Source organism: Artemia sp. Qi Xiang Cuo, chromosome 20 (genome assembly GCF_049724085.1).
Source record: "Artemia sp. Qi Xiang Cuo chromosome 20, ASM4972408v1, whole genome shotgun sequence".
Classification (NCBI taxonomy): domain Eukaryota; kingdom Metazoa; phylum Arthropoda; class Branchiopoda; order Anostraca; family Artemiidae; genus Artemia; species Artemia sp. Qi Xiang Cuo.
In genome coordinates, this window is record NC_142813.1 from 10,536,875 (window position 1) to 10,563,611 (window position 26,737).

Here is a 26,737-nt window from a genome sequence, read left to right on the forward strand (position 1 = left end):
ATTATTTTGGAGGGGTTTTACCAAAAGATTTTTTTTTTTACAAAAAAAAAACTCAAAAAACGTATACAAAATTTGTTTATATCCATTTTTTACGTTTTTACGAGTCAAAAACATTTCGGGAGGGGTTCAAACCCCCTAACCTCTTCTCTGAGAACGGCCTTGGAGCCACATCATATCTCTAATTGAAATGTTGCAAACTTACCCAATTGTCACTACAATTCACTATTAAAGCCGTATTTTGGATAGGGCCTTAAGCAGTATGGCCCTATCCAATTGGTACCTCTGAAGTGGTGCCAGTTGGGTTTCAGGATCTCCTGTAAAAAGAATTTGTCTTCGGCAATAGGCCTAGAGAATGACTTATATAGAGAAAGATAATGCATGACTTATACATAGACTATAACCTCATTTTTCATCCAAAATGAAATACCAGTTTTATTCCTACTCAGTGGCCTGGTGGCATCCCCGGTGTTTTTGAATCTTTCAAAAGCAGAAATTAAATAGCTTCTTACAAAAACAAAGAAATTGAAAAAAACTTACCCCAAACCTCATCAACTCAATACAAATGTCTTTGTTATGATTCATAACTGCCAAATGTAAAGGAGTCATTCCATCATAAGCTTGTATGTTTGGATTGGTTTCCTTACACTAAAAATTAAGGAAACAGATACATTAGATTTGCAACAAATAACATGTTCAGAACCATCCGTGTTGTAAAACAGAAGAAAATGCATGATAAAATTTCATTCATTATTATAAACAACAATAAAAAATACAGCATATAGCATAAATAAGGAAACGCCGTATTGCTAACTAATATTTGGGGTATTAGTGGACCGAATAATACCCCGACGAGAAGATGTTGGGTAGGTCGGGCTGTTCCCGTGATGAGGATGAGTCCTTACTCCGCCGTAAGCTTTATTCTCCCTCCCTATCGAAGGAAGTGAAATCCTGATCGTGCAGGTTCATTACTGTGTTTGGGTTCAACTTTTACGATGTGCTTGGGTGCAACTCAATGTTTGGTCAACACATTGAGTAAAAGAAACCTGACCTCAAGGATTGGCACTCCTTGAGGGTGGTAAATCATAGCAGTACAAAAGATTTTGAATAGTTTATAGCTCTTCGCGGTTTTTTTGTTTTGTTTTATAAAATAAACCATATTTTAGAATGTTATTCGATTGTAAGTTGCTTCCATGTCATAGCATAATGTTTCAATAGACGTATATACAATGAGTCTGAGGTAGTTCCCCTAGAAAATTAACCTGCACAACCTCGGTCCTTGTCCATAGAATAGACTCGGGCATTAAAAACCCTATAGTGACCAGGACAGGCATATGCACACAGAAAGCCTTATTTACGCAGGCTTACGGATTCAACTTGACGTCTTGAGGATTTCTTGCTTTCCGGTCTTAAGCCAGGTTAAGCGCTTTGTTCAGGCTTGAGAAAGAGATATGGCTTGCACTAATACGACATCCTACTTTTCTTCTTGCTCAAAGGCTTTTAAAAATAAAATAATACTAAAAACAGTGCTCAAGGGCTACTGTTTGACATTTACTTTTTTACTAAAAAAATTACATTGAGTAGTGTAATTAGACAGGGAGCAGTACTTGTAGCGATTAAACAAGCTTTAAAGTCCTATTTAGGTTGGAAAGGAGTTAAGAATAGAATGATAGTTCCAAAATTTATACTTAAAAACATATACGCTATAGTACCACCGTAGAACCGACTGACAGATAGAGCAGTGAATAAGAGGTATTTAACATACAGTGGCAGAAACAAATAGATAATACAGTGGGTAGAAGTATTATTATCCGGGTATTTAATGGAACGGAAGATCCGAATATGGATAGTGAGGAACTACTTTGCAAAGAGTGGGCTACCGCAACTAAATTTTTAAATAGTGATATATAGATCAAATTTGTGCATATATGAAACTTTTTGGAAGCAATTTAAGCTCACAATAATTTTTTCTTCGTACTAGGTTATTACGCCTAATAACCTGTCCATTCCAGGAATACGCAACAGATACAAACCAGTAGCCCCTTTCATATACGGAATAATTTCTGTTCGTTTTAAATTCTGTTCCTAAATACCTCACTTTCTACGCTAAAGCTGTAAGCACTTTTTAAAAAGCTTCCTATTCTAATTAAACGGTCCCCGTGTTTCAGCAAACGCTCTTAAAAAATTGAGACAAACAGTCAAACTTTAGCGTTAAGAGCGGAGTATTGAGAAGAGGGCAACCTCTTCATATACGGAATAATTTCTGATTGTTTTTCAAATGATGCCAGTAATCTGGCTCATCCTCTATGACATGTACCCCTTTGCCTCACGGAAAACTCTTCCATGGAAACTTCATCCGACGTAAAGTGCCGCCCCCCCTCCCGTCAAATTCCTTTCAGGCAATTCCATCCTCGCTGAGAATCCCCCTTCCTGTAAAATTGCTTGCGAACGATTCAGCCTGAAAAATCCTTCTTAGCATTCTTTCATTTGAATAAGAATGTGATCTCTAATCGGTTTCTCGATCACTCCAAATGCCGTCTTCCGTGGAAATTATTTCCCGAAAATCAATACACGCGGAAAAAAGCACTTGGATTATTCCCCCGGGGACATCTTCATATGAAAAATTTGGCAAAGAAACTTTAAGACAATTAAAAAGAATTTCGTATAGTAATTCTGCAATAACTCTCCAGTGTAAAACTTCCCTTAAAATATTCACCCCCCAGACATTTCCCTCCCCAAGAAAGATTCTACCCATAGAAATCCATCCGAAGCAAAACGCCCCCCCCCTCCAAAAATATATATATACTTCCCAATAACCAAAGCTAATCGGAGAAAATGGGCAAACTTCATAACTTACGGGCCTCTGCACACGGAGTGGGGTTCATTTTAATCGTAAAGACATAGTTATTTGATTTTTTAATTTTACTGAATGAAATTGCTATCTCGCTCAAAAAAAGACACTAGAACTTTGAATTTCCATTTGAATACACCATCTCATAATCATCTAGGACCATTATTTCGATACAATCTTCCATGGGAAAAAAAATAAATAAACACGCATCCGTGATCTTTCTTCTGACAAAAATAGCAAAATTACACATTTTTGCAGATAGGAGCTTGAAATTTTTACAGTAGGGCTCTCTGGTACGCTGAATCTGACGATATGATTTTCAATAGATTCCTTTATTTTAGTGGGTGTTTTCCCCCTACTTCGAAAATCCGGCAAATTTTCTCAGACTCGCAACTTTCGATGGGTAACATTAGACTAGATGAATCTTATATAATTGGAATCAGCATTATAAGCTGATTCTTTTGATGTATCTATTGATATTAAAATTTCGTTTTTAGAGTTTCGGTTACTATTGAGCCGAGTCACTCCTTACTTACAGTTTATTACCACGAGCTGTTTGATTACACAGCGGCAAGAAAAAGGGTTTTACTATTCTCATACAAACATATTTAACTATTGTTAATTATTATATACCTTAAGTACGTACCTTAAGTATTAATTGAACTAAACTTAATGATTCACATTCTACAGCGGCATGAAGGGGTGTTCTTCCTAGTCTGTAGTCCTTTTCATTCGGATTTGCACCACTTTGGAGAAGAATTTCAGCTCCTTCCAGCCATTGCCTTGTGACACATTTATACAAAGGACTGCAGCCCTCTAGAAGAGAAGATAAAATGTACAAAATAATAGTGAAATATAATTTGATAAATGTCTTTGCTACTAGCGTAGAAATGAAATGTACCTAAATAAACTCAATCAGAGGAAGTAATAGGAACTCATCCTGACAAACTTGTGCCTAAACGAAAACAAACTTTCTAAGGCTAAAAAGAAAAATCTTTAGTAAAACAATGATTAATTCTATTGCTGATACGAAACTTTTGATAAGGGATATAATATCACAATGTAGAATGATATCATCATTCATAAAGTTGATGCAACCACACATATCTTTTGAAATTTCCATTTCTAGGATGTGATTTCATATTTGAGTGACTCTGCTGCCTCATTCGCTGGGGTTCGCTGGGGTATTATTACTGCCTCATTCGCTGCTGCCTCATTCGCTGGGGTATTATTACTAAATCCAGCGAAGAAAAAGCCCAAGCCGTGATATCCAGTGCCAGTGCCCAGAATTTAACTTTTGCACAGCAATGCTACGAGAAAAAGAGTTAATTAAATGTATCTGATTTTTGAAGCAAAGCATTATTATCCAAAATAAACAATCGTCTACGCAGTCTGAGGGGAGCTTTCGCCCCCTTATTTATTGCTATAATGACATTTGAGTTCATATGGACTTCACCAAACCACAGAATAAAAAAATCAGTTATCTTGAAAGTAAGCTGTAAAACTACCTCACCACCACAGGAAATACCTAAGGTGGTGTCTTTACACAGAGGGGGAGGGAGTATTCACAACAGAAAACTGTCGCGAAAACCCGTAGCGAAAAATTAGGGGCTGAAAGTAACCGAGGTCCTTATCTTCCCAAAAATGCATCCTTAGCACTGAGGATGATAAATCAATGTAATTCAATAAACAATAAAAGAAATAAAAAGACAAAAAAGTTTTTATTCAAATAGAAATTCCTACCTGAATAGTTTTTAGCCTCCAATGAAAATTTGACATTAGACTGAGCCCGATTCTTTGGATTGAGCAACTCTTTAAGGCAGTTGAAAAGAGATGGGTCAGAAGATGCCAAATGAATACAGGTGTTGCCATCTTTATCAACTATATCACTATCAGCTCCAGATTGTAGTAAGAGTCTTACGGCTTCACTATTGTTAGTCGTCACAGCAATATGGAGAGGAGTCTAAAACATAAACTGGGGTTATACAGGTGTGATTAAAATGCTAACTGGGATTTAACAGATTGGGTTAAAATAGAAACTATAAATATGAGGGTGAAAGCATAATCTGGAGTTAGTTTGATGGATAAGGGGGTAAAATAAAAAATAGAGGGGTTAAAATAGAAGGCAGCTAGAAATTTAAACCGTGGTTGAAACGTAAACTAGAATTATGGGATTATTGGAGTTGTGGGATTAAAATTTAAGCTCGGATTTCAAGAATTTTGTAAAGATGTAAGATGCAGCCTGGGGTTGAACGAAAAGGACTAAATGTAAGCTGCATTTGTTGGATGGTGTTCAGATACAATCTGGGGTTAATTACTGATAAAAAAAAGATAAACTGGGGTTAAATGGAGGGGGTTAAAATGAAAATTGAGTTAATAAACAACACAAAACTTAAAAAGGAAACCGGGAAAAGCTTAGCAAGCCATCACACAGTTATCGTTTGCCTTAACTGAGTAAGTTACAAAAAAAAACGATATGTCTCCAATTCTATATGTCCTTACACTTTACCCACCTTCCTTAGCTTATCCACCAATGTACTGTTTCTATCCATCAGTTTTTAATGTTGGACTTAGCCACTGAGATGGTCAATCTTCTTTCATCTTTTTTAACATAATCCGTATTATCAACGGTGTTAGTGAGATTTTTTCCCCAAAACAATCTGAATATCAAGAACAAACCAGCAGACCAGATTATTTACCTTGGCCCTCAATATTGGATCTTCAATGTGGTATAATCAACAACTTTTGATTGCTAGGATTGAATTCGTCATTGGCTTTCCCGTCATGAAAAGATGTTACAAATAACCTACATTTCAACTGTACGTTTCAATGTCTAGGAATCTAGGATTTCAAAATCTACCAATTAGGAAGCTTCTTTTGAGGCTAAATTTATCATCCGTACTAGAGTGTGATGTTTACACATATATCCGGCAGTACATTCTACGTTTAAGCCCGTATATTGCCAGACTTACATGCCTAGGTATGGATATCTTGACAGACATGGAAGCTAAACTACCCATGGCTAAACTACCCATTTAAGCTAAACTACCCCTGGCTTCCAGTACTTTTTGAAATATTTTTTTTTCTTAAGTAACCGCTGTCTTCAAGAACGTATCTAGGATTTTTTTCGGACAGGGAGGGGAGAGCAGGCACGTACGCAGGAATTTGTTTCGGGGGGGGGGGGCCAATTTGTTTCGGGGGGGCCAAATCCTTCAAACCCATTATTCTGTGAGAAAAATCAGAAAATTATGGGAAAATGAAAAAAATCGTGAGATTTAGGAGGGGGGGCCGGGCCCGGAGCCCCCCCCCCCGGCGTACGTCGCTGGGGGAGAGGTTACATACAACTTTTTAAAAAGCATCAAAATTTGTTTATATTCATTTTTGTTACGTCTTTACGAGTTGGAAAAACATTTGGGAAGGGGGGGCGGGGTTCAAACCCCCCTAAGCCTCCCCCTGGCATCAACGTAATTAGTTGATGCTAAGTAGATATTAAGCATTTAGTTGAAAGTCGTATTTCTAAATGAAGCAAGATCCTCCATAGGATATTTCCCTCGGCGATAGCAGGATCACACCAGTTGACAACAACAATTACCTCTGTCTCCCCAATAAACCCTCAGTAAAGCATACTCGACATCTTTTAATAGCTCACACTAAACATTGGGTTTGATAAGTGAAAACTTCCCGGTAGACCCGAAAGTCTCATATAGTGGTTTTAACGTTCATCTATTACTTTTAAGAATAATGTTGACATAATTAGAAAGACATGCAAGTATTTTCAAGTTGGAGACATTCAAAACAACACCAGCGTTGTCACCTTAATGCACTGCAGTAAGAAGGGCCCAAACACCTCTAGCTGATAGACTAATCAATACAACAGAGACGTTTTATTATCAAATTTTATTCTATATAACCCAAAGTCCTAAAAGTAATCCCTTTGACAGGAAACCGTTTTTACTATTACGTAAATAAAACTGACTAACAGGTTACACTATCCTTATAGTATTTAAAAGATAAATCTTTACCAAACAAAATTAAGAAGAAAAAAAACTTGCCTGTCTTCTGAAGTTTAAAACGTTCAAAATATCACCAGGGTTGTCACGACAAGACACCGCAGCAAGAAGGAGCCCAAACGCATCTTGCTGATAGTGAGTTAAGGCAGCATGCAAAGAATTATCTCCACTATTATCTTGAAGGGCAACTAAGCTGTTCAATTTAAACATTAAGGGAAGAATATCTCCAGTCGTTGCAAACTTCCGTAAACTACAGCCAAGACTGAGACCCACCAATTTCGCCACGTCTAAACCCTGAAATAAATATTTTCACAGAGAAATTTAAGAATTCCTCCAATAACAAAAAACTGGTATTAAGATTCAAACGCAATATATAATACAATTGGACTTGTCCCCCCCCCCCAAAAAAAAAAATCTATCATTCTATCTATTAAGCTCTAGGGGCAAAGCTCGAGTTGTTCAGGGCTCTAGGGCTCATTAAGCTCTAGCTGTTCAGGGGCAAAACAAATATTAACTTCTCGAAACAAACAAAAAAATAAATTTAAAAGAAGATGAATCTTTAAATCTTTTGTTTAAAATTGAAGTTATAAGGTAAACAGGTTGAAATAAAGATATTAGAGCATGATAAATTGATCCAAAGCTTTCTGAAAACCGTGATTTTAGGACTGAAACTTGAGAAGGAGGGGACGACCCACCCCTTCCAATTCCAAGTCCAGACCTTGAAATAATTAGTTCCACAGAGAAACTTAAGCATTCTTCCAAAAACAAAAAGCTGGTATTGAGATTCAAACACAATATATGATACAATTGGACTTACCCCCCCCCCCCCTCCCTAAAAAAATGTCTATCACTTTTTCTACTAATTTCCAGGCGAAAAGCTCGAGTTCTTCAGGGCTTTAGGGCTCATTAAGCTCTAGCTGTTCAGGGGCAAAATCAATATTAACTTCACAATACAAACAAAAAACAAGTTCAAAAGAAGATGGATCTTTGAATCTTCTATGAACATATAAAACTTCAAATGAGGATAAGTCCTTTTATTAGACAGTGAAAACAGATATAAAAACTCTGGATATTTCCAGAATCTTCTGTTTAAAATTTAAGGTACCTTACATTTATACGTAATACATAAATGTAAATGTAAGGTAAATATGTTGAGATAAAGATGTGAGAGCAAGATAAAATGATCCAAAGCTTCCTGGAGACCTTTTTTAGGGTTGAATTCTTCGAAGGCGGGGGGGGGGTGATTCCATTTCTGATTCCAGGTTGAAACCCTGAAATAATTAGCTTCACAGAGAAATTTAAGAATTTCTCTGATAGCAAAAAACTGGTAATAAGAATCAACAAAATATATAATAGCATTGAACTTGTGATACAAAGATATAACCAAAAACATCTGTTAAGCTTTCTATTAAGCTCTAAAGGCAATGCTCTAGTTGTTCAGGACTGTAGGGCAAAAAAATTCTAGTTATTCAGGGGCAAAAGAAATATTAATTTCATAAGATTAGCAATAGCACCAGTTGAAAATATAATCCCTTCTATTTCTATATAAAATAAAGGTTATAAAGTAAACACGTCGTGATAAAGATGTTAGAAACTGGCAATTATTTCCATTTAAAAATCCACTCAATTATTTTAAACTATAGGCTTTAGCTAACATCTACGGGCTATTGCCAATATATTAAAATGGACTATAGCCAATATCTAGGATTTGATATCTTAAAGGTCTTCTCTTCTACTATATAAATCAGCTTTTCAACTACGGGCTACAGCCAATATATTAAAATGGGCTATAGCCAATATATATAATTCCATATCTTACAGGTCTTTCCGAAGTTGATTACCTTAAAAATATTTTTGAAGTTGATTTTTTTTTTTTTTTTAATTTTTTTCCCTTTGTTTGTAACAAATGTGGCCGTGTCCTATATAAAATAGAGTTTATAAGGTAAAAACGTCAATAAACAATGGGCTATAGCTAAAATATATAATTTCATATCTTACAGGTCTTTCCGAAGTTGATTTCCTTAAAAATATTTTTGAGGTTGATTTTTTTTTTTATCATTTTTTTTCCCTTTGTTTGTAACAAAGGTGGCCGTGGCCTATATAAAATAGAGTTTATAAGGTAAACACGTCAAGACAAAGATATTAGAAACTGGCAATTATTTCCATTTAAAAATCCACACAATTATTTTAAACTACGGGCTATAGCAAAAATTTACGGGCTATTGCCAAAATATTAAAATGGGCTATAGCCAACATCTAGGATTTGATATCTTAAAGGTCTTTTCTTCTACTATATAAATCAGCTTTTCAACTACGGGCTGCAGCCAATATATTAAAATGGGCTATAGCTAACATATATAATTCCACATCTTACAGGTCTTTCCGAAGTTGATTTCCTTAAAAATATTTCTGAAGTTGATTTTTTATCATTTTTTCCCCTTTGTTTGTAACAAAGGTGGCCGTGGCCTATATAAAATAGAGTTTATAAGGTAAACACGTCAAGACAAAGATGTTAGAAACTGGCAATTGTTTCCATTTAAAAATCCACACAATTATTTTAAACTACGGGCTATAGCAAAAATCTACCGGCTATTGCCAAAATATTAAAATGGGCTATAACCAACATCCAGGATTTGATATCTTAAAGGTTGTTTTTTCTATTATATGAATCATCTTTTAACTATGGGCTATAGCCAACACATTAGAATGGGCTATAGCCAACACATTAGAATGGGCTATAGCCAACATCTCGGATTTGATATCTTAAAGGTCTTTTCTTCTACTATATAAATCAGCTTTTCAACTACGGGCTACAGCCAACACATTAAAATGGGCTTTAGCCAACACATTAAAATTGGCTATAGCCAACATATAGAATTTCATATCTTAAAGGGTCTTTCCGATGTTGATTTCCTTAAAAATATTTCCAAAGTTGATACTTTTATCGTTTTTTTCCCTTTGTTTGTAACAAAGGTGGCCGGATCTCCTCTTTGAAGTCTCAAATGAATATTTCAAAGCACGAGCCTGAAATGTCCAATTCTTATTTAATATACCGTTTGAGTTTCATTTCTTTAAAAGCTAAAACTGAAGAATTTACTTTAATGTATACTAGAAGCTCCAAAAATACATCTGAATCAATGTACCACAGGCAGGGTTGCAACCACGGTCAGTTCCTAAAGTGCTACGATTGCCCAAATTTGGGTGCTACACAGCGATTTTTGGTGCTATACTCACAAAATCAACTGTAATAGTGCAAAAGTAGCACTTTCATGCTATTTTAGCACTATTTTAGCGACCCTGAGCACGTGGTAGTACTACACATAATATTAATATAATAGTCCTAAAATAACACTTCGTTCTATAGGTGGCAACCGTGACCACAGGCCCCTTAAAACAAGACAGTAAGATGTTCACACATAGGGTGAATGGAAGATGGGTTGTCTTGCGGATTGGTTCGAAGAAACCTCCTCCTCAAAAACACCTGAACTTTCCCCTCAAAATCCAAAGTTCCCTTATCTTCAAAACCCCTCCCTCTAAACCAAGTTTATGAGTAAACAGGCGAATATTAAATAATTAGTTCGCAATCCTTCACCCGGTCTGAGTTTCCTAAAATATTATTATTAAAATGCCTGCTAATATAAGCCCTGCTAAATCATGTCCTGTGGCTTACATTAAGTTAAAGTACTTCAAGCAGCTACTCCCCGTGATTCTTATACTGGTGTTTTTATGTAAAATTGCGTCTAAGGTAAGTCCACTTCTTTTCTAAGTCCATCCACACATGTTAATGAGGTTAATTCCCATAGTACGAGGTTGATGAATATAATTTATGTTAATAATTTGGTTACGTCTAGGTCAGGATTTTCTCTGGTTTCCAGAGAGACTAAGTTATGGAACTCATTAGATGGGGATATTATAACTAGTTGTTATTAGGCGGACTTAAGAGGCTGCTGAAAAAAAGTCGTCTTCTAAATGTGACTTTAATGATTAAAATAATAGGATATTCAATTGACAGAATAAAATGGGGTACTTATCTGTTATAGCGACCCCACTCAAGAAGTGAAGTTAGGTTATTCCTTACAAAATATACCAAAATATGATGAAAATTTAATACTTTAGAAACAAATTTGGGCAATGTATTTGCACAGTAAGGGGGGGGGGGTTAAGGTGAGGCGTCTGTGTGTGGTCTGTGTGCAAAATGTGTTAGGTACAATTATTCTGCATATTATGAAGTAAGAATTGTTTTCTAAATTCACAATGTCGAAACACTTTGCACCCCCTTCCCCTAATGTGGAAATATATAGCCCAAATTATATATTTCCCATCTATTCTTTCACATGACTTTATCTTGTCTCACGCTATCTAAAATGGTATTAAAAATGGTTGTTTCACCTAAAATGGTACCCTCAAGTACCAAAAATGGTATTAAATCGTCATTATTAGAAGATATTGTTAATCTATTTTAAATTTTATTGATGCGAGTTAAGGAAGGAGTTGAGCGTTAAGTTAATTGCAGCAGGGTACATGATGTTGTAGTTATGCTTTGTTTTTTGTTTTTTTTAACCTCTTCTGAGGCTAACCTTTTTTTATTTTATTTTTGTGTCGACTTGTTTGATTATCCCACCTCCATATCATGCCCTAGCGTTTGGAAGGGATATAGTTATGTTGAGTTTTGTTTTATTAATAATTAATATTAAATAAGCAAAAAATAAAAAAATTAAAAGGTTAGTGAATAGAATACCTTAGATGTTGTTTCTTCTTCGGAGTTTTTTCCGTCTTCAATCTTCAAATTTTCCAATCCCCGGCTAATAGTCGGACATATTGGGTCTAAAAGCTCGTTATATCGTATATTATTTCCATCGATAAAGTAATGCGTCCCATATTCATCCAGCAAGTTACTTTTGGTGTCAGAACAAAACCCATCTTGATAAAAATTAGACTTGTGAAGCATTGAATTATTTGCGGGTATACACGAATCGGATTTTAAACCCTCTTGGGTAGTTTTTGACTGGCCTGAAAGTTGATTTTAAATTAGAACTCCCTTAACTGTGAATCAGGGAGCTAGTAAATAAGGTAATATAAAAGCCACTCTTATAACATTCTAACCTGAAAAATTATGGTAATTACGGATTTATTTTTACAACCTCTTGGGTACTTTCTCTTGGTACAACCTCTTGGTACAACCTCTTGGGTATTCATATTCGTGTACATGAATATACACGAATCGGATTTTAAACCCTCTTGGGTAGTTTTTGACTGGCCTGAAAGTTGATTCTAAATTAGAACTCCCTTAACTGTGAATCAGGGAGCTAGTAAATAAGGTAATATAAAAGCCACTCTTATAACATTCTAACCTGAAAAATTATGGTAATTACGGATTTATTTTTACAACCTCTTGGGTACTTTCTCTTGGTACAACCTCTTGGGTATTCATATTCGTGTACATGAATATACACGAATCGGATTTTAAACCCTCTTGGGTAGTTTTTGACTGGCCTGAAAGTTGATTCTAAATTAGAACTCCCTTAACTGTGAATCAGGGAGCTAGTAAATAAGGTAATATAAAAGCCACTCTTATAACATTCTAACCTGAAAAATTATGGTAATTACGGATTTATTTTTACAACCTCTTGGGTACTTTTTGACTTCCCTGAAATTTCTTTCTGAGGTTAAACCTCATTTTAACATCTATCAGGGATACATCAACCGAGAAATATAAAAACCCCTATTATCAAATCTGAGCCAGAAAAAGTACCTTATTTATACCCACTGACTTTGTCTTATAGCCCCTTGGGCAGTTTTCAACTGACATGAAAGTTCAATTATTTTATCACAGGCTAGAATTACTCTTCATTATTAAACAGCTAACAATTAATCAACAACAGGAATCAACAAAATAATAATCAACAGATCGAAAAGAAGAAACAACAATAATTCAAACCAACAAAATCAGCAAAATTTTGTCTGCAACCTACGGCAATATCTTGCCCCATTAGACAGGGCTTAAGGGGCATTTGCAGTGGTAGCGTTTAGTATATTCTAAATCAGTGTTAAAAGGTGCATCAAGTTACATATCCATCGTTTAGCTAGCCAACAATTTAAAATTCATAAAACAACAAAACTTATCATCGAAATTCAACAAAATTCAACAAAATTAACGAAATACAAAACAACAAAATTATCTACATAGAAACATAAATCAGTATCAAAATTTATCTTAAAAGTATGTACAATCCTTAATTTCTCATTTACTCTCTGTAAATTGTTCTTTTTAATTTCAATTTAAACAACAACATACTAAATCCTTAGTTGACAGCGGAACTCGTAAAGTTATGTAAGATAACAAAATTTTACTCTTGTCGGAACTTCGATAATGAAAGCAAAATATAAAAAAGAATAAAAAGAAAAACGAAAGACTGGGTAAGAAAAATAAGAGATCTTTCTCAAAACAAAATCAATCCAAGTGAGTGGTAGAAAAGCTATAATAGAAATTTGAATCTCTGAAAGCATGATGCAAGTAGGCACATACACGACGCACAAAAGGCACAACGTTGTATGCACAAAAACGACAGTTACAAATTTCATGAAAATAGTGGCACCATCCGCTTGTGAATATTTGCTCTTGTTCTGAAGCTGTCTCATTTTCTTTTTTTCTAGCGTTAATCCCCCTTTTTTACGAGTAGAACAAAATTTGCATCTTATTTTTTTTTTCTTAATTTCAATATAAATTCAATAAAATATGAAACTGTATTATTTTGTGCATAATAATATGTAAAATAATTTTTTATCCATTTTTCTTTAAATTATAATTTATAATATTTTTTTCTGTTATTTTTGCCTAAATCAATATGGAACCAACTTTACACAATTCGCGGTGTGTTTTTTTTTTCTATCCAACAGGTGGTAAGTCAGGTAGAATTTCTTTCCTTTCACAGCTGTAATATCTGTTATGAAATAACTGAACTATAACAGAGAAAACAATTGTTTACCTTGTATATTTAATAGATAATCATCAATTTCGAAAGACAATGAAGGCTCAACTGGAGCAGATTTTGATATCGTAGGAATGTTCTTCTCAATCTTTGGGATCTTCATCGTAGGAGCCTGAGCTCTGGGTGGAACAGATGATTTGGGCTCTAAATAAGCTCGAGGAGCACCACCAAAAACTCGCGGATTTAACTGTAAAAAAGGTTTATTTATTTCACTTTTTACATGAATGAACATAACTGCTTAGATATATAAAATAAATATTATCAAATTTGTTCTTTTTTTTTGCTCTCACCATTACCAAAAACTCCGCAGCCACATATAGATTTTTCCCCCCTGAAATATCGAATTTTCGAATTACATTTCATTTTCACTGTTCTTTGCAAATTTTAAACATATTTTGTCCAAAGATCTGTCGGAAAATCGAACAGCCTACCAGGCAAGGGTGCTCTACTCCATATCCCTATAGTTTCTTCATTCCTGTGCTCGAAGAACATTTATCCCTCCTTAAAAAAGGTAACAACAGTCATTGCTGATCAATTTCTGGTTCACTTTTTAGCTTATTACTTCATTCTTGAGCACCATTAAATAAAAAAAACAAGTTTTTTTAACTGAAAGTAAGGAGCAACATTAAAACTTAAAATGAACAGAAATTATTCAGTATATGAAAGAGGCTGTCCCCTCCTCAATACCTCGCTCTTTATGATAAAGTTTTTTATTGTTTTAAAAAATAAAGTTGTGTGACAGATTCAAACTTTAGCGTAAAGAGCGAGGTATTGAGGAGGGGACATCCTCTTTCATATACGAATAATTTCTGTTCGTTTTAAGTTTTAATGTCACTCCTTACTTTCAGTTAAAAAACTTGTTTTTTTTATTTAATTTCTGAACGTTTTTGAATTAATGCAGGTTCGATTTTGGCTCACCGTACATGAATAATTAAAACGAAATTTGCATATTAATTTTACTTTTTTGGCTAAATGGCTTTCTCGAAATGCTGTTCTGACGTAACTTACGAATTAACTTACGTAACGAACTTCTATATTCGTATGTTTTATTACGTATATTAGGGATTTTGCCCCCTAGTCGATACCTTGCTCTTTACGCTAAAGTTCGAGCTTTGTTCGAATCACAAACCCCTGAATCACAAAGGGCGGTTAATTAGAATAGATAGCTCTTTTGTAACTACTAAAAAAAACTTTAGCGCAAAGCGCGAGGTATTGACCAGGCGGCGAACCCCTTCATATACGCAATAATTTCTGTTTGTTGTAAGTTTTAATGTGGCTCCTTATTTTCAGTTTAAAAAACTAGTTTTTTATTATTTTATTTCTGATCGTTTTTTTAAATAATACTGCGAAATCCAGCGTCCCATTCATAAATATGTCCCTTCCCCCCCGGAACCATCCTCTATGGAAGGATCCTCCCAGGTAACATCCTATGGAAACATCCTCCGACACCCCCCCCCCCCCGCCATTAGAAAAAATCCCTCCTGAAACGTCTTTATACTTCCCATTAACCAAGACTATATGTAAACAATGGGCAAAGTTCATAACTTCCAGTCCTTCCCTCGAGAACTGTGGGGGATTAAGTCATCCTCAAAGACATATTTATTAGATTTTCGACTATGCTGAACAAAATGGCTATCTCAAAATTTTGATTGGGTTACTTTGAGATAAAAATGAGCATGGGAGGGGGCCAAGTTGCCCTCCAATTTTTTTGGTCACTTAGAAAGGGCACTAGAACTTTTAATTTCCGTTCAGATGAGCCCTTTTACGATACTCTAGGACTACTGGTTCGATACGATCACCCCTGGGGAAATAAAAAAAACAACAAATAAACACGCATCCGTAATCTTTCTTCTGGCAAAAAATACAAAATTCCACATTTTTGCAGATAGGAACTTGAAACTTCTGCAGTCGGGTTTTCTGATACGCTGAATCCGATGGTGTGATTTTCACTAAAGTTCTATGACTTTTTGGGGGTGTTTCCCCTTTTTTTCGAAAATAAGGCAAATTTTCTCAGCAGCGTAACTTTTGATGGGTAAAACTAAACTTAATGAAACTTATATATTTGAAATCAGCATAAAAATCTGATTCTATTGATGTATCTATGGGTATCAAAATTCCGGTTTTTGGAGTTTCGGTTACTATTGAGCCGGGTCGCTCCTTACTTACAGTTCGTTACCACGAACTGTTTGATAACTTTAACTTAGCTGTTATATATATATTCAGCTTCGTTCTTTTTAATATAACATTTTTATCAATTATTACATTTAAAATGTTCTAATTATTACCGTCAAACCTATTCGCTGAAAAATTACCAGCTCAGTAAAATCTTTCGACGGCGTCCTTACAGAGAAAAAAGGTAAAACATCACTTCAGCAACCTCTTTATGCTAGGCTCCAGAATTAATTCATACTCGCAATCTGTAGGACCACCATTAACAGCACTCATACGTCCATAGTTCCTACTTTGCTTTCCTTTCTTTTCATGAACTAGCAAGTAGGCTCACATCAGAACTTTGGGAGTTCTTTGACAGGCCAGCCTGCATTCACCTCCGTTCAATCGAAACCTTCAATTCAATCCTCGGATGGCCGCACATGGGCTCCCAAAGCGGTCAGATCAATCAAATGATAATTTCTTTGAACTGATTTTCAGTTTTTTTTTCAAGAAGGTAAGCTAAAATATTTTTAGGGACTTACCTTTCCTGAACTTAAATTAGAAAATTACGATCTGAATAATAGAAAAAATAAAATTCACACTTCCTGATTATGTAAGTCTCCTCGAAACTGAATATCTCTATATCAGGCCCAAATTGAAAGAAATTAAATGGTTTATTTCAAATTATATCAAGGCCGCCAACGTGATTCTAAATAGTTTGGTCACACAAACTAAAAACGTTTATACGTTTTTGGTCACAAAAACGTGATTTGGTCACACAAACTAAAAACGTTTATAATGGACGAGGACATGCAATTCTTTTTAGTATCGATACTTAACATAAGAGGCGATCGTCCTTCAGCTATGACCCCAATTTCCGATGATCAACAGAGAGGTGGTGTGCCACAAGCTACTCTTTTGGCCAGTTTTGTTTCTTGTTGGTAAAGACATTGGCAGTGGAATTTGCATATTGGTGTCAATATGTGGACGGCCTCTCCTTGTTCAAGAAGCGCTATAGGAAAGGTATGGCCAACCCAAATGATTTTGTTGCTATTTCGGAAATTTTTATGGAATATTTTTGGAAATGTATCATAACTCTCTAGGCCTTATATAAAATTACAAATCCCCATATTAGATTTAGAACCGCTACAGAAATTTTTTGGAGTGCAAAAAATAAAACATACAACAGTTGGTAATACTGTGTTTGCTTTGATTCTTACATATAAACATAGATAATATTAAAATGATGATACTGAGTCCACATTGTGAAGAAATTGATAACAATTAAAATAAAAAATAAAATTTACAAATACATATATATAAAATATAAAAAGTGAAACCATGAAAAAATATTTATTTTACTAGTGCGGTATTTGTTTCATCACTCTTCCATTTAGCTTTAGCAAATCGATCATAAGTTTTGTAGTTTAATTTTGAATATACGGATACGAAAATGATCTTGTTTTTACTACTTTGGCATGGTTAAGCCGGGTCGCACACAGCCCGTGGACCGTGGGTTGGTCATTTCTGCTCTAGAGGTATAGCCTACGGTCTTTTTCCTTTTTTTTCATGGAATATGTCCTAAGCTGTTTCATGGATATTATGTAGGTCTTTGGCTTTTTTCCGTGGTGCTGGAAAATCGTGTAAGGGACGTCCTAATTCAAGCGCATACCATTTTTTTATATACTTTATAATTAGATTGTTTTCTCTTTTTGTTTTTTATGATTTTTTGAAAATTTTTGACAAATACTTTCTACTATACAGCTCTTAGCATTCAAAAGTAGACTGTCGCTCACAACGAGAGGACAGAAAGTCAAACAACGTAAATGCTGGATTTTTCCCTTTTAAGAACCACTTTAACAGTGCTCCACAGAACAGTGCTCCACAGAACCACAGAACAGTGCTCACAATGAGAGGACAGAAAGTCAAACAACGTAAATGCTGGATTTTTACCTTTTAAGAACCACTTTAACAGTGCTCAACAGAACAGTGCTCCACATAACCACAGAACAGGGCTCACAATGAGAGGTCAGAAAGTCAATCTACTTACATGCTGGATTTTTCCCTTTTAAGAACCACTATAACAGTGCTCCACAGAACAGTGCTCAACAGAACCACAGAACAGTGCTCACAATGAGAGGACAGACAGTCAAACAACGTAAATGCTGGATTTTTCCCTTTTAAGAACCACTTTAACAGTGCTCCACAGAACAGTGCTCCACAGAACCACAGAACAGTGCTCACAACGAGAGGACAGAGAGTCAAACAACGTAAATGCTGGATTTTTCCCTTTTAAGAACCACTTTAACAGTGCTCCACAGAACAGTGCTCCACAGAACCACAGACCAGTGCTCACAACGAGAGGACAGACAGTCAAACAACGTAAATGCTGGATATTTCCCTTTTAAGAACCACTTTAACAGTGCTCCACAGAACAGTTCTCCACAGAACCACAGAACAGTGCTCACAATGAGAGGACAGAAAGTCAAACAACTTAAATGCTGGATTTTTCCCTTTTAAGAACCACTTTAACAGTGCTCCACAGAACAGTGCTCCACAGAACCACAGAACAGTGCTCACAACGAGAGGACAGAAAGTCAAACAACGAAAATGCTCGATTTTTCCCTTTTAAGAACCACTTTAACAGTGCTCCACAGAACAGTGCTCCACAGAACCACAGAACAGTGCTCACAATGAGAGGACAGAAAGTCAAACAACGTAAATGCTGGATTTTTCCCTTTTAAGAACCACTTTAACAGTGCTCCACAGAACAGTGCTCCACAGAACCACAGAACAGTGCTCACAACGAGAGGACAGAAAGTCAAACAACGTAAATGCTGGATTTTTCCCTTTTAAGAACCACTTTAACAACCACAGAACAGTGCTCCACTTTAAAAACCACATGTCTAGAAAATTTTGCAACACAGATCACCAGTACAGATATCTAGGAAAAACAACAGCATCGATTAGCTAAGTTTAGATATATTATGCTAAGACCCACTTGAATATAACCTTAAAAAAAATACCCTGCCAAGGTAGAGAACCAAAGGAGCCAAATTTTATACTTTAAATTATAGGTCATTTTACCAGTCCGAATGTAGAGGGCCGAACATTATTTCTTCGGTTCCCTTGATGTGTTCGAATGTCGAGATGTCCAAAAGCAGATGGATGTAAAAACATCATAAACGGTATTTTCAAATGTTTATTTGTTATATGTTTACATAATTAACTTTACAGACATGCTAAGGTGTTTTCAGGTTTAAATACTTATCAATAGTTCGTTGAAAACCATCTTCTGTTCCAATTCTTGCTAAAGATTTCCGAAACGCGTTGAATTTTTTTTTCCGTCCCCCAGAATACTTGAGTTTTTTTTTTCATAGTTTCTAGTGTTTGAAATAGAAAATTTCTGGAATGTAGAATGCTCGAAGCTGGATGGCGACCTGCATTATGTTAAAATGCAGTTAAATTTTACTTAAAAAAGAAAAATTGGGCAACGGATGTACCAAGACCTTGACCAGAGGTCTTGGCCGAGAAATTTACCTATTTTCTGGATTTCACGAATTTCTAAGTTTCCATGTTTTTACTTTTCCTTTTGTGGGGTTTGTCGGGGGAGTTTCCCAGATTCCACTGCCTGGCAATACTTTATCGGTTGTTTATTCTATATTTTTTTTTTTTTTTTTGGCATAGTTAAGTTTTTTAACCCTTTTACGAGAATAATTTTTTCTTCAAATATTTAAATCTCTTTCTAAATCAGTAAATAGTATGTACCTTAACAATATGGCTGCTATTTAGAATAAAGTTAATTAAATAATGCTATGTAGTCGTTCATCTAGAGGCATTGACAGATTGTTTACCCCAACTAAGATTATTTTTCCCTACGTGCAACGAAGAAAAACCACCTCTGTCAATACCGTCAGAGAATATTAACCCACTAGACTAGAGGAATTGTTCACTTAGAGACAAAAAGTTATTTATGAAGTTTTTTAGGGTGTTTAAAAAGCCAAAACTAGATGTTTCGAATCATCAAAAACCTAAGAAATTTTTACCTACAGACTTTTATCAGATTCGAAATATTTTGATCTAAATTTAGGTATATTTAGAAATATAACTGAATAGAACCATTATTGCTTGTCATTTGTCTTGCAGTTGCTTCTTTTTCCTTTTGTAACAGTGAGGATGTTTGTCCGTTGAGAATAGGATTTTAAGATCTCTCCATTTGATCTTCATCTATTCGAATTTGTGATTTCCTGTTTTGCGAGTTTATTTAACGTTTATCTAGAAATCGAGCTCGACTAAACTGACTAAAGACATTTCCCAAGGATTTTTATATTTCTCCCTTTGATCTTTATCTATTCAAATTTGTGATTTCCTGCTTTGCAAATTTATTTAATGTTTATCTAGAAATCAAGCTCGAATAAGCTAACTCGGGATATTTCCTTAGAATTTTTATCTATTCAAATTTGTGATTTCTTGTTTTGCAAGTTTGTTTAACGTTTATCTAGAAATCATGCTCGGCTAAGATGACTCGAGAACTTTCCCTAGGATTTTTGTAGTTCTCCTTTTGATCTTAATCTATTTTAATTTGTGATTTCCTGTTTTGCGAGTTTTTTTTTAGCATTTATCTAGAAATCAGCTCAAAAAAGCTGACTCGAGATATTTCCCTAGGATTTTTGTAGTTCTCCTTTTGATCTTTATCTATTCAAATTTGTGATTTCCTGCTTTGCGAATTTATTTAATGTTTATCTAGAAATCAAGCTCGAATAAGCTGACTCGGGATATTTCCTTAGAATTTTTATCTATTCAAATTTGTGATTTCCTGTTTTGCAAGTTTGTTTAACGTTTATCTAGAAATCATGCTTGGCTAAGATGACTCGAGAACTTTCCCTAGGATTTTTGTAGTTCTCCTTTTGATCTTAATCTATTTTAATTTGTGATTTCCTGTTTTGCGAGTTTTTTTTAGCATTTATCTAGAAATCAGCTCAAAAAAGCTGACTCGAGATATTTCCCTAGGATTTTTTTAGTTCTCCTTTTGATCTTTATCTATTCAAATTTGTGATTTCCTGCTTTGCGAATTTATTTAATGTTTATCTAGAAATCAAGCTCGAATAAGCTGACTCGGGATATTTCCTTAGAATTTTTATCTATTCAAATTTGTGATTTCTTGTTTTGCAAGTTTGTTTAACGTTTATCTAGAAATCATGCTCGGCTAAGATGACTCGAGAACTTTCCCTAGGATTTTTGTAGTTCTCCTTTTGATCTTAATCTATTTTAATTTGTGATTTCCTGTTTTGCGAGTTTTTTTTAGCATTTATCTAGAAATCAGCTCAAAAAAGCTGACTCGAGATATTTCCCAAGGATTTTTGTAGTTCTCCTTTTGATCTTAATCTATTCAAATTTGTGATTTCCTGCTTTCCGAGTTTATCTAGAAATCCAACTCGAAAAAGCTGACTCAAGACATTTCTCTAAGATTTTTACATTTCTCCTTGTGATCTTAATCTATTCAAATATGTGATTTCATTTTTTGAAGTTTATTCAGCGTTTATCTAGAAACCACACTTCAATAAACTGGCTCGTGATATTTCCCTAGGAGTTTTAGAATTCCTCTTGTGACCTTAATCTGTTCGAATTTGTGATTTCCAGTTTTGCGAGTTTATTTAACACTTATCTAGAAATCAAGCTCGAATAAGCTGATTCGAGATATTTCCCTGGATTTTTATATTTCTCCTGTGATCTTAATTTACTCGAATTTGTTATTTCCTCTTTTCCGAGTCTATTTAACGTTTGTCTAGAAATCAAGCTCGAAAAAGCTGACTCACGATATTTCCCTAGGATTTTTATATTTCTCCTTGTGATCTTAATCTATTTTAATTTGTGATTTCCTGTTTTGCGAGTTTTTTTTAGCATTTATCTAGAAATCAGCTCAAAAAAGCTGACTCGAGATATTTCCCTAGGATTTTTATATTTATCCTTATGATCTTAATCTATTCAAATTTGTGATTTCCTGCTTTCCGAGTTTATCTCGAAATCCAACTCGAAAAAGCTGACTCAAGACATTTTTCTAAGATTTTTACATTTCTCCTTGTGATCTTAATCTATTCAAATATGCGATTTCATTTTTTGAAGTTTATTCAGCGTTTATCTAGAAACCACACTTCAATAAAGTGGCTCGTGATATTTCCCTAGGAGTTTTAGAATTCCTCTTGTGACCTTAATCTGTTCGAATTTGTGATTTCCAGTTTTGCGAGTTTATTTAACACTTATCTAGAAATCAAGCTCGAATAAGCTGATTCGAGATATTTCCCTGGATTTTTATATTTCTCCTGTGATCTTAATTTACTCGAATTTGTTATTTCCTCTTTTCCGAGTCTATTTAACGTTTGTCTAGAAATCAAGCTCGAAAAAGCTGACTCACGATATTTCCCTAGGATTTTTATATTTCTCCTTGTGATCTTAATCTATTCGAATTTGAGATTTTCTGTTTTGCGAGTTTATTTAACGTTTATCTAGAAATTAAGGTCGCATAAGCTGGCTCGAGATATTTCCCTAGGATTTTTATCTATTCAAATTTGTGATTTCCTGTTTTGCGAGTTTGTTTAACGTTTATCTAGAAATCAAGCTCGAATAAGTTGACTCGAGATCTTTTCCAAGAATTTTTATAGTTCTCCTTGTGATCTTAATCTAATCGTATTTGTGATTTCCTGTTTTGCGAGTTTTTTTTTTAGCATTTATCTAGAAATCAAGCTCAAAAAAGCTGACTCGAGATATTTCCCTAGGATTTTTATATTTCTCCTTATGATCTTAATCTATTCAAATTTGTGATTTCCTGCTTTCCAAGATTATCTAACATTTATCTAGAAATCCAGCTCGAATAAGCTGACTCGAGATATTTCCCTACTATTTTTATATTTCTCCTTGTGATCTTAATCTATTCGAATTTGTGATTTCCTGTCTTGCAATTTAGTTCAACGTTTACTTAGAAATCAAGCTTAAATAAACGGACTTGTGATATTTCCCTACCTTTATAGAACTCTACAAAAAATAGAGCTTTACCAAAAACTGAGCTTCCTCAAGTTACTTCTAGAGAGTTCTAATTCTTTACTTAAGTTGTTAGTCTCATGGCTGATAAATGACTACTGAGTGCCTTATATTAGCGGTCTTTTATATTCTGCAGCCTGCTTAAGTACTTTTCTGCGCCTAATAGAACATCCATTTTTTTGTGTCGATATCGTGTTTTCAGTAGAACGCTATTTATGGGTGATGTCACACGCCAGTTTATTTGAACATGTTGCATAAACTGCGAAACAATGGTTGTTCAGGTAATCCTGTACTAATCACAAATCCTGTACTAAATCCCTAATCCTGTACTAAACGCACTCTTTTATAAACCAGTCACGAAATAGACCGAGACGCGTGACGAAAAACAGGTTTACCCTGCCTTATGGGATATAAACAAAGGCAAGAACTATATTTAAACTGTTGTTTTTTGGGGTTTAGGGCTGAAAGGGGTACCTAGGTTAGGTTATGTATTTTATGCTATGCTTTACCCCCCCCCCCCCCACCCCCTCTAATGTACAAATATATAGCCCAAATGTTTCTAAACTACTATAAATTTATCCTATTTTATTTTATTAGCATTAACCAAACTAGCACTATATAAAAGAGTGCGTTTAGTACAGGAGTACCGTTGGTCATTTTAAGTATCAACTTCAATCTTTACTTCAATCAGAAAAACTTTGCTGTTTAAAATTAATTTCAACAAAGAATGTTTGTATCATTATAATGACTTCAGCCATTTGGAAAAATTTTGGATTACAATAGAAAAATATTTCATTTTAGACGCGACAGTGGAAAACAACAAACATTATTATTGTAATAGAGTGAGAGTCCTCATAGTTCATGATAGGGTTTTTTAGATTTCAGCATCATATTATTACTGCAACTAATAACTATACTAACCATACTGCAACTAATAACTCACAGCAGCATCTAGCCGTCTGAACCCAACGCTACTACACACACTCCTCCTCCATCCCAATCTATTCAGAGCCTCCCTCTTTACACCCTCCCCAGAAGCTCGTTTTTCGCTTAAATTCTTCCCTACGACCTCATCCCACCCCATTCGGGACGACCTGGTTTTCGTTTAGCCCTAGAGGGTTGACCGAAAAAAAAATCTTTGGCAGCATGTCATCCTTCATCCGCAGAACGTATCCTAGCCATCTCAAAATGTCTCTCAGTATAGCTCTAGAAAGCGGGATAGAACCAAATTTTACGTACAACTTACTGTTTGAAATACGGTTAGTCAAACGGGTACCCAAAAGAATTGTAGACAATTCCTCTAGAAAACATAAGAAAAATCGTACTCCGTCTTTCGGAGAACACACGTTAAAGAACCGTACGGCCAACCTTTGGGTATCCAAAGCAATCCGTAGGTAATTTCTCTGGAAAGCATCTAGCAAATCTTTCTTCTTGTTTTTTTTTTTGGAGTCCCCATGCTTCAGAACCCTATTTGACCACTGTTGACACTGTAGCTTCCAATATTCTTATGTTGGCTCGCAGACTTATCTTCCTATCCTTGCAAACGTTTTTCAACTGTTCAAAAACACAGGCTTACCTTTCGGACCTTGGCTTACCTTCTTTACTGCATCCACTACCTTTACTAGTAATACTACCTATGTAAGTGAAGCTATTCACTTGATCAAGCTTCTTGTTACCCATCATCAACTATTCACCTTCACTTATTTCCAGTTAGGGCGTCTTATTTTCCTTAAAGTTAATTTTCTAACCTAATCTTGCGTCTAGACCTCTCAAAACCTCTAGAAAATTATTCATTTTGTAAATATTTTAATCTAAGACACTTCAAACTTTCAGCATAATCTAAATCTAGGAGAGTTTTACTTCGCCATTTGATTCCATGCTCTCCCATAGCCTTTGTCATGTTCCTTAGGACAAAGTCCTAAGGACAAAGTCCTAAGTCCAAAGTCCTTTGTCCTTAGGACAAAGTCCCTCAAACTGATCCATAAAAGGAGGATAGAACGCAACCCTGCTTAACTCCTGATTCAATAGAAAACCAGCTACTAACCTCATTGCCTACCTTAACGGCAGCAGTGTCATTCTCGTACATAGCACTAATCATTGTAATGTGTTTGTCTAGTATGTTATATAAGGATAAAACCTTCGATAAAGCTGTTCTATCAGCTGAATCAAACGCTTGTTCACAATCTATAAAACTGGGAACTATAGGTGTTTGATGACTCAGGTACTTCTCAATTATTAGCCAGAGAGTGAAAATTTGGTCAATACACCCTCTACCCTTCCTAAAACTGTACTGTTCTTCTCTTAAAATTTTGTAAACAGCATCTCTAAGTCTAAAAGTATCATCATACTAAGTAATTTGTTACATACATAACGAATCCTGCAAATAAGGTTCCAGGAGAGGCATAGATCAATTTAAGAACGATAGAAGATAGAAACAGAAATCCGAAAAATAAAAGTGAAGGCACATCATTGATTAAGTAAGTGCGGTCCATGCAGCATAGATCGTTGCCCTTCCTCGCCCGTTTGAAAAATACCTGTTTGGAAATTTCTCTCTAGATTTTGAGAAACATATTTTTGCCCCCCCCCCCGTACACTTCTGTGAATTGACACCACTGGGTGGCAGCCCGCTTATGTAGAAGATAACCCCCCCCCCAAAAAAAAAAAAAAAAAAGTTAGCATTTATAAAACACTTTTTTTCAAATAAAAGTAAAGAATTGCGGTGAAATTTAAAACGAAGAAAAATTGTCTTATGCATAAGAGGTGTGGCACCTGCCTAAGCTCTTTACGTTAAAATGTGACTTTTGTGTCTCTAAGAGTTCAAAAATGGAAGGTTTGACCCAAGAACAATGTCACAAAATTTTAAACTTTTATCATAATATTTCTAGGATTAAAGACTGCATTTAGTTGCATTTTCTTTAAACAATCAAACAGTTTGTTCAAATATTTTGAAAGGTAAATAGTAAAAGCATAAGCATACCATCTAGCTATATTTGATTCCTTCCTTTATTATTTTAAGGAAAGGACTTTGGGAAATTGCAGCATAAAAAGAAGGTGAAGGGGCAGAGAGGGGTGGTAGGTCTCTTCATGTATAAAAGACGTTTTCCTTATTTTAGATTTTAACACCAGCCATTGCTTTCAATTGGAAAAAAAAATGCCGAAAAACATGTACCTACTATGTTTGGTTTTGGAATCCTAATTTACAATAAATGCAAATTATTGCAATCATATTTGTAATCAATAAGCTCAGAAATCATTTGAATCGAAACACAGTGGCAATTGGAAACCATCTGAGAAACATGTAAACATCGTACTTTGTTTCAAGACTTTCATAACGAATTTTAACTCTATATTTGTAATTAGGGACTCGAAAAACCATCAGGACGTACCCTGGTGAAATCAAACACCATTCCTAAACAATGTTATCGCTGTGTTTAGGACCTTCATTCTGTGGTTCAGCCTCAGGATTGCCGTCACTAACCTCGTTAAGCAGACTTCGAACTTTGCGAAAATTTGAACTTTGGCGTTTACGAAGTTTTATTGTTTAATTTTGACTTGATGTACGAGGGGGTGGCTATATAGAAGGCGAGGAGTAAAAGTTTCTAAACAGTTTCTTTCAAAAAGAAATTATGATGAGCTTGTAGCAGTAAGAGCGTATAATTACAAAATACAGTCAAAACACGAGTAGCTTTGATCAGGCTTTTTGG

At 35.0% G+C, this 26,737-nt stretch overlaps 1 protein-coding gene across 1 annotated transcript in view; it reads right to left on the reverse strand.

Annotated features, from left to right (window-relative positions):
* Positions 1-26,737, reverse strand: part of LOC148939856 (nuclear factor NF-kappa-B p105 subunit-like) — a 176,674-nt gene that overhangs the window by 18,420 nt on the left and 131,517 nt on the right. The window contains exons 11-16 of the mRNA XM_089105862.1: positions 13,845-14,034; positions 11,597-11,868; positions 6,901-7,152; positions 4,592-4,811; positions 3,495-3,664; positions 538-645 (exon numbers count right to left, since the gene is read on the reverse strand). Coding sequence (XP_088961988.1) covers positions 538-645; positions 3,495-3,664; positions 4,592-4,811; positions 6,901-7,152; positions 11,597-11,868; positions 13,845-14,034 — 1,212 coding nt within the window. The remainder of the gene's footprint in view (positions 1-537; positions 646-3,494; positions 3,665-4,591; positions 4,812-6,900; positions 7,153-11,596; positions 11,869-13,844; positions 14,035-26,737) is intronic.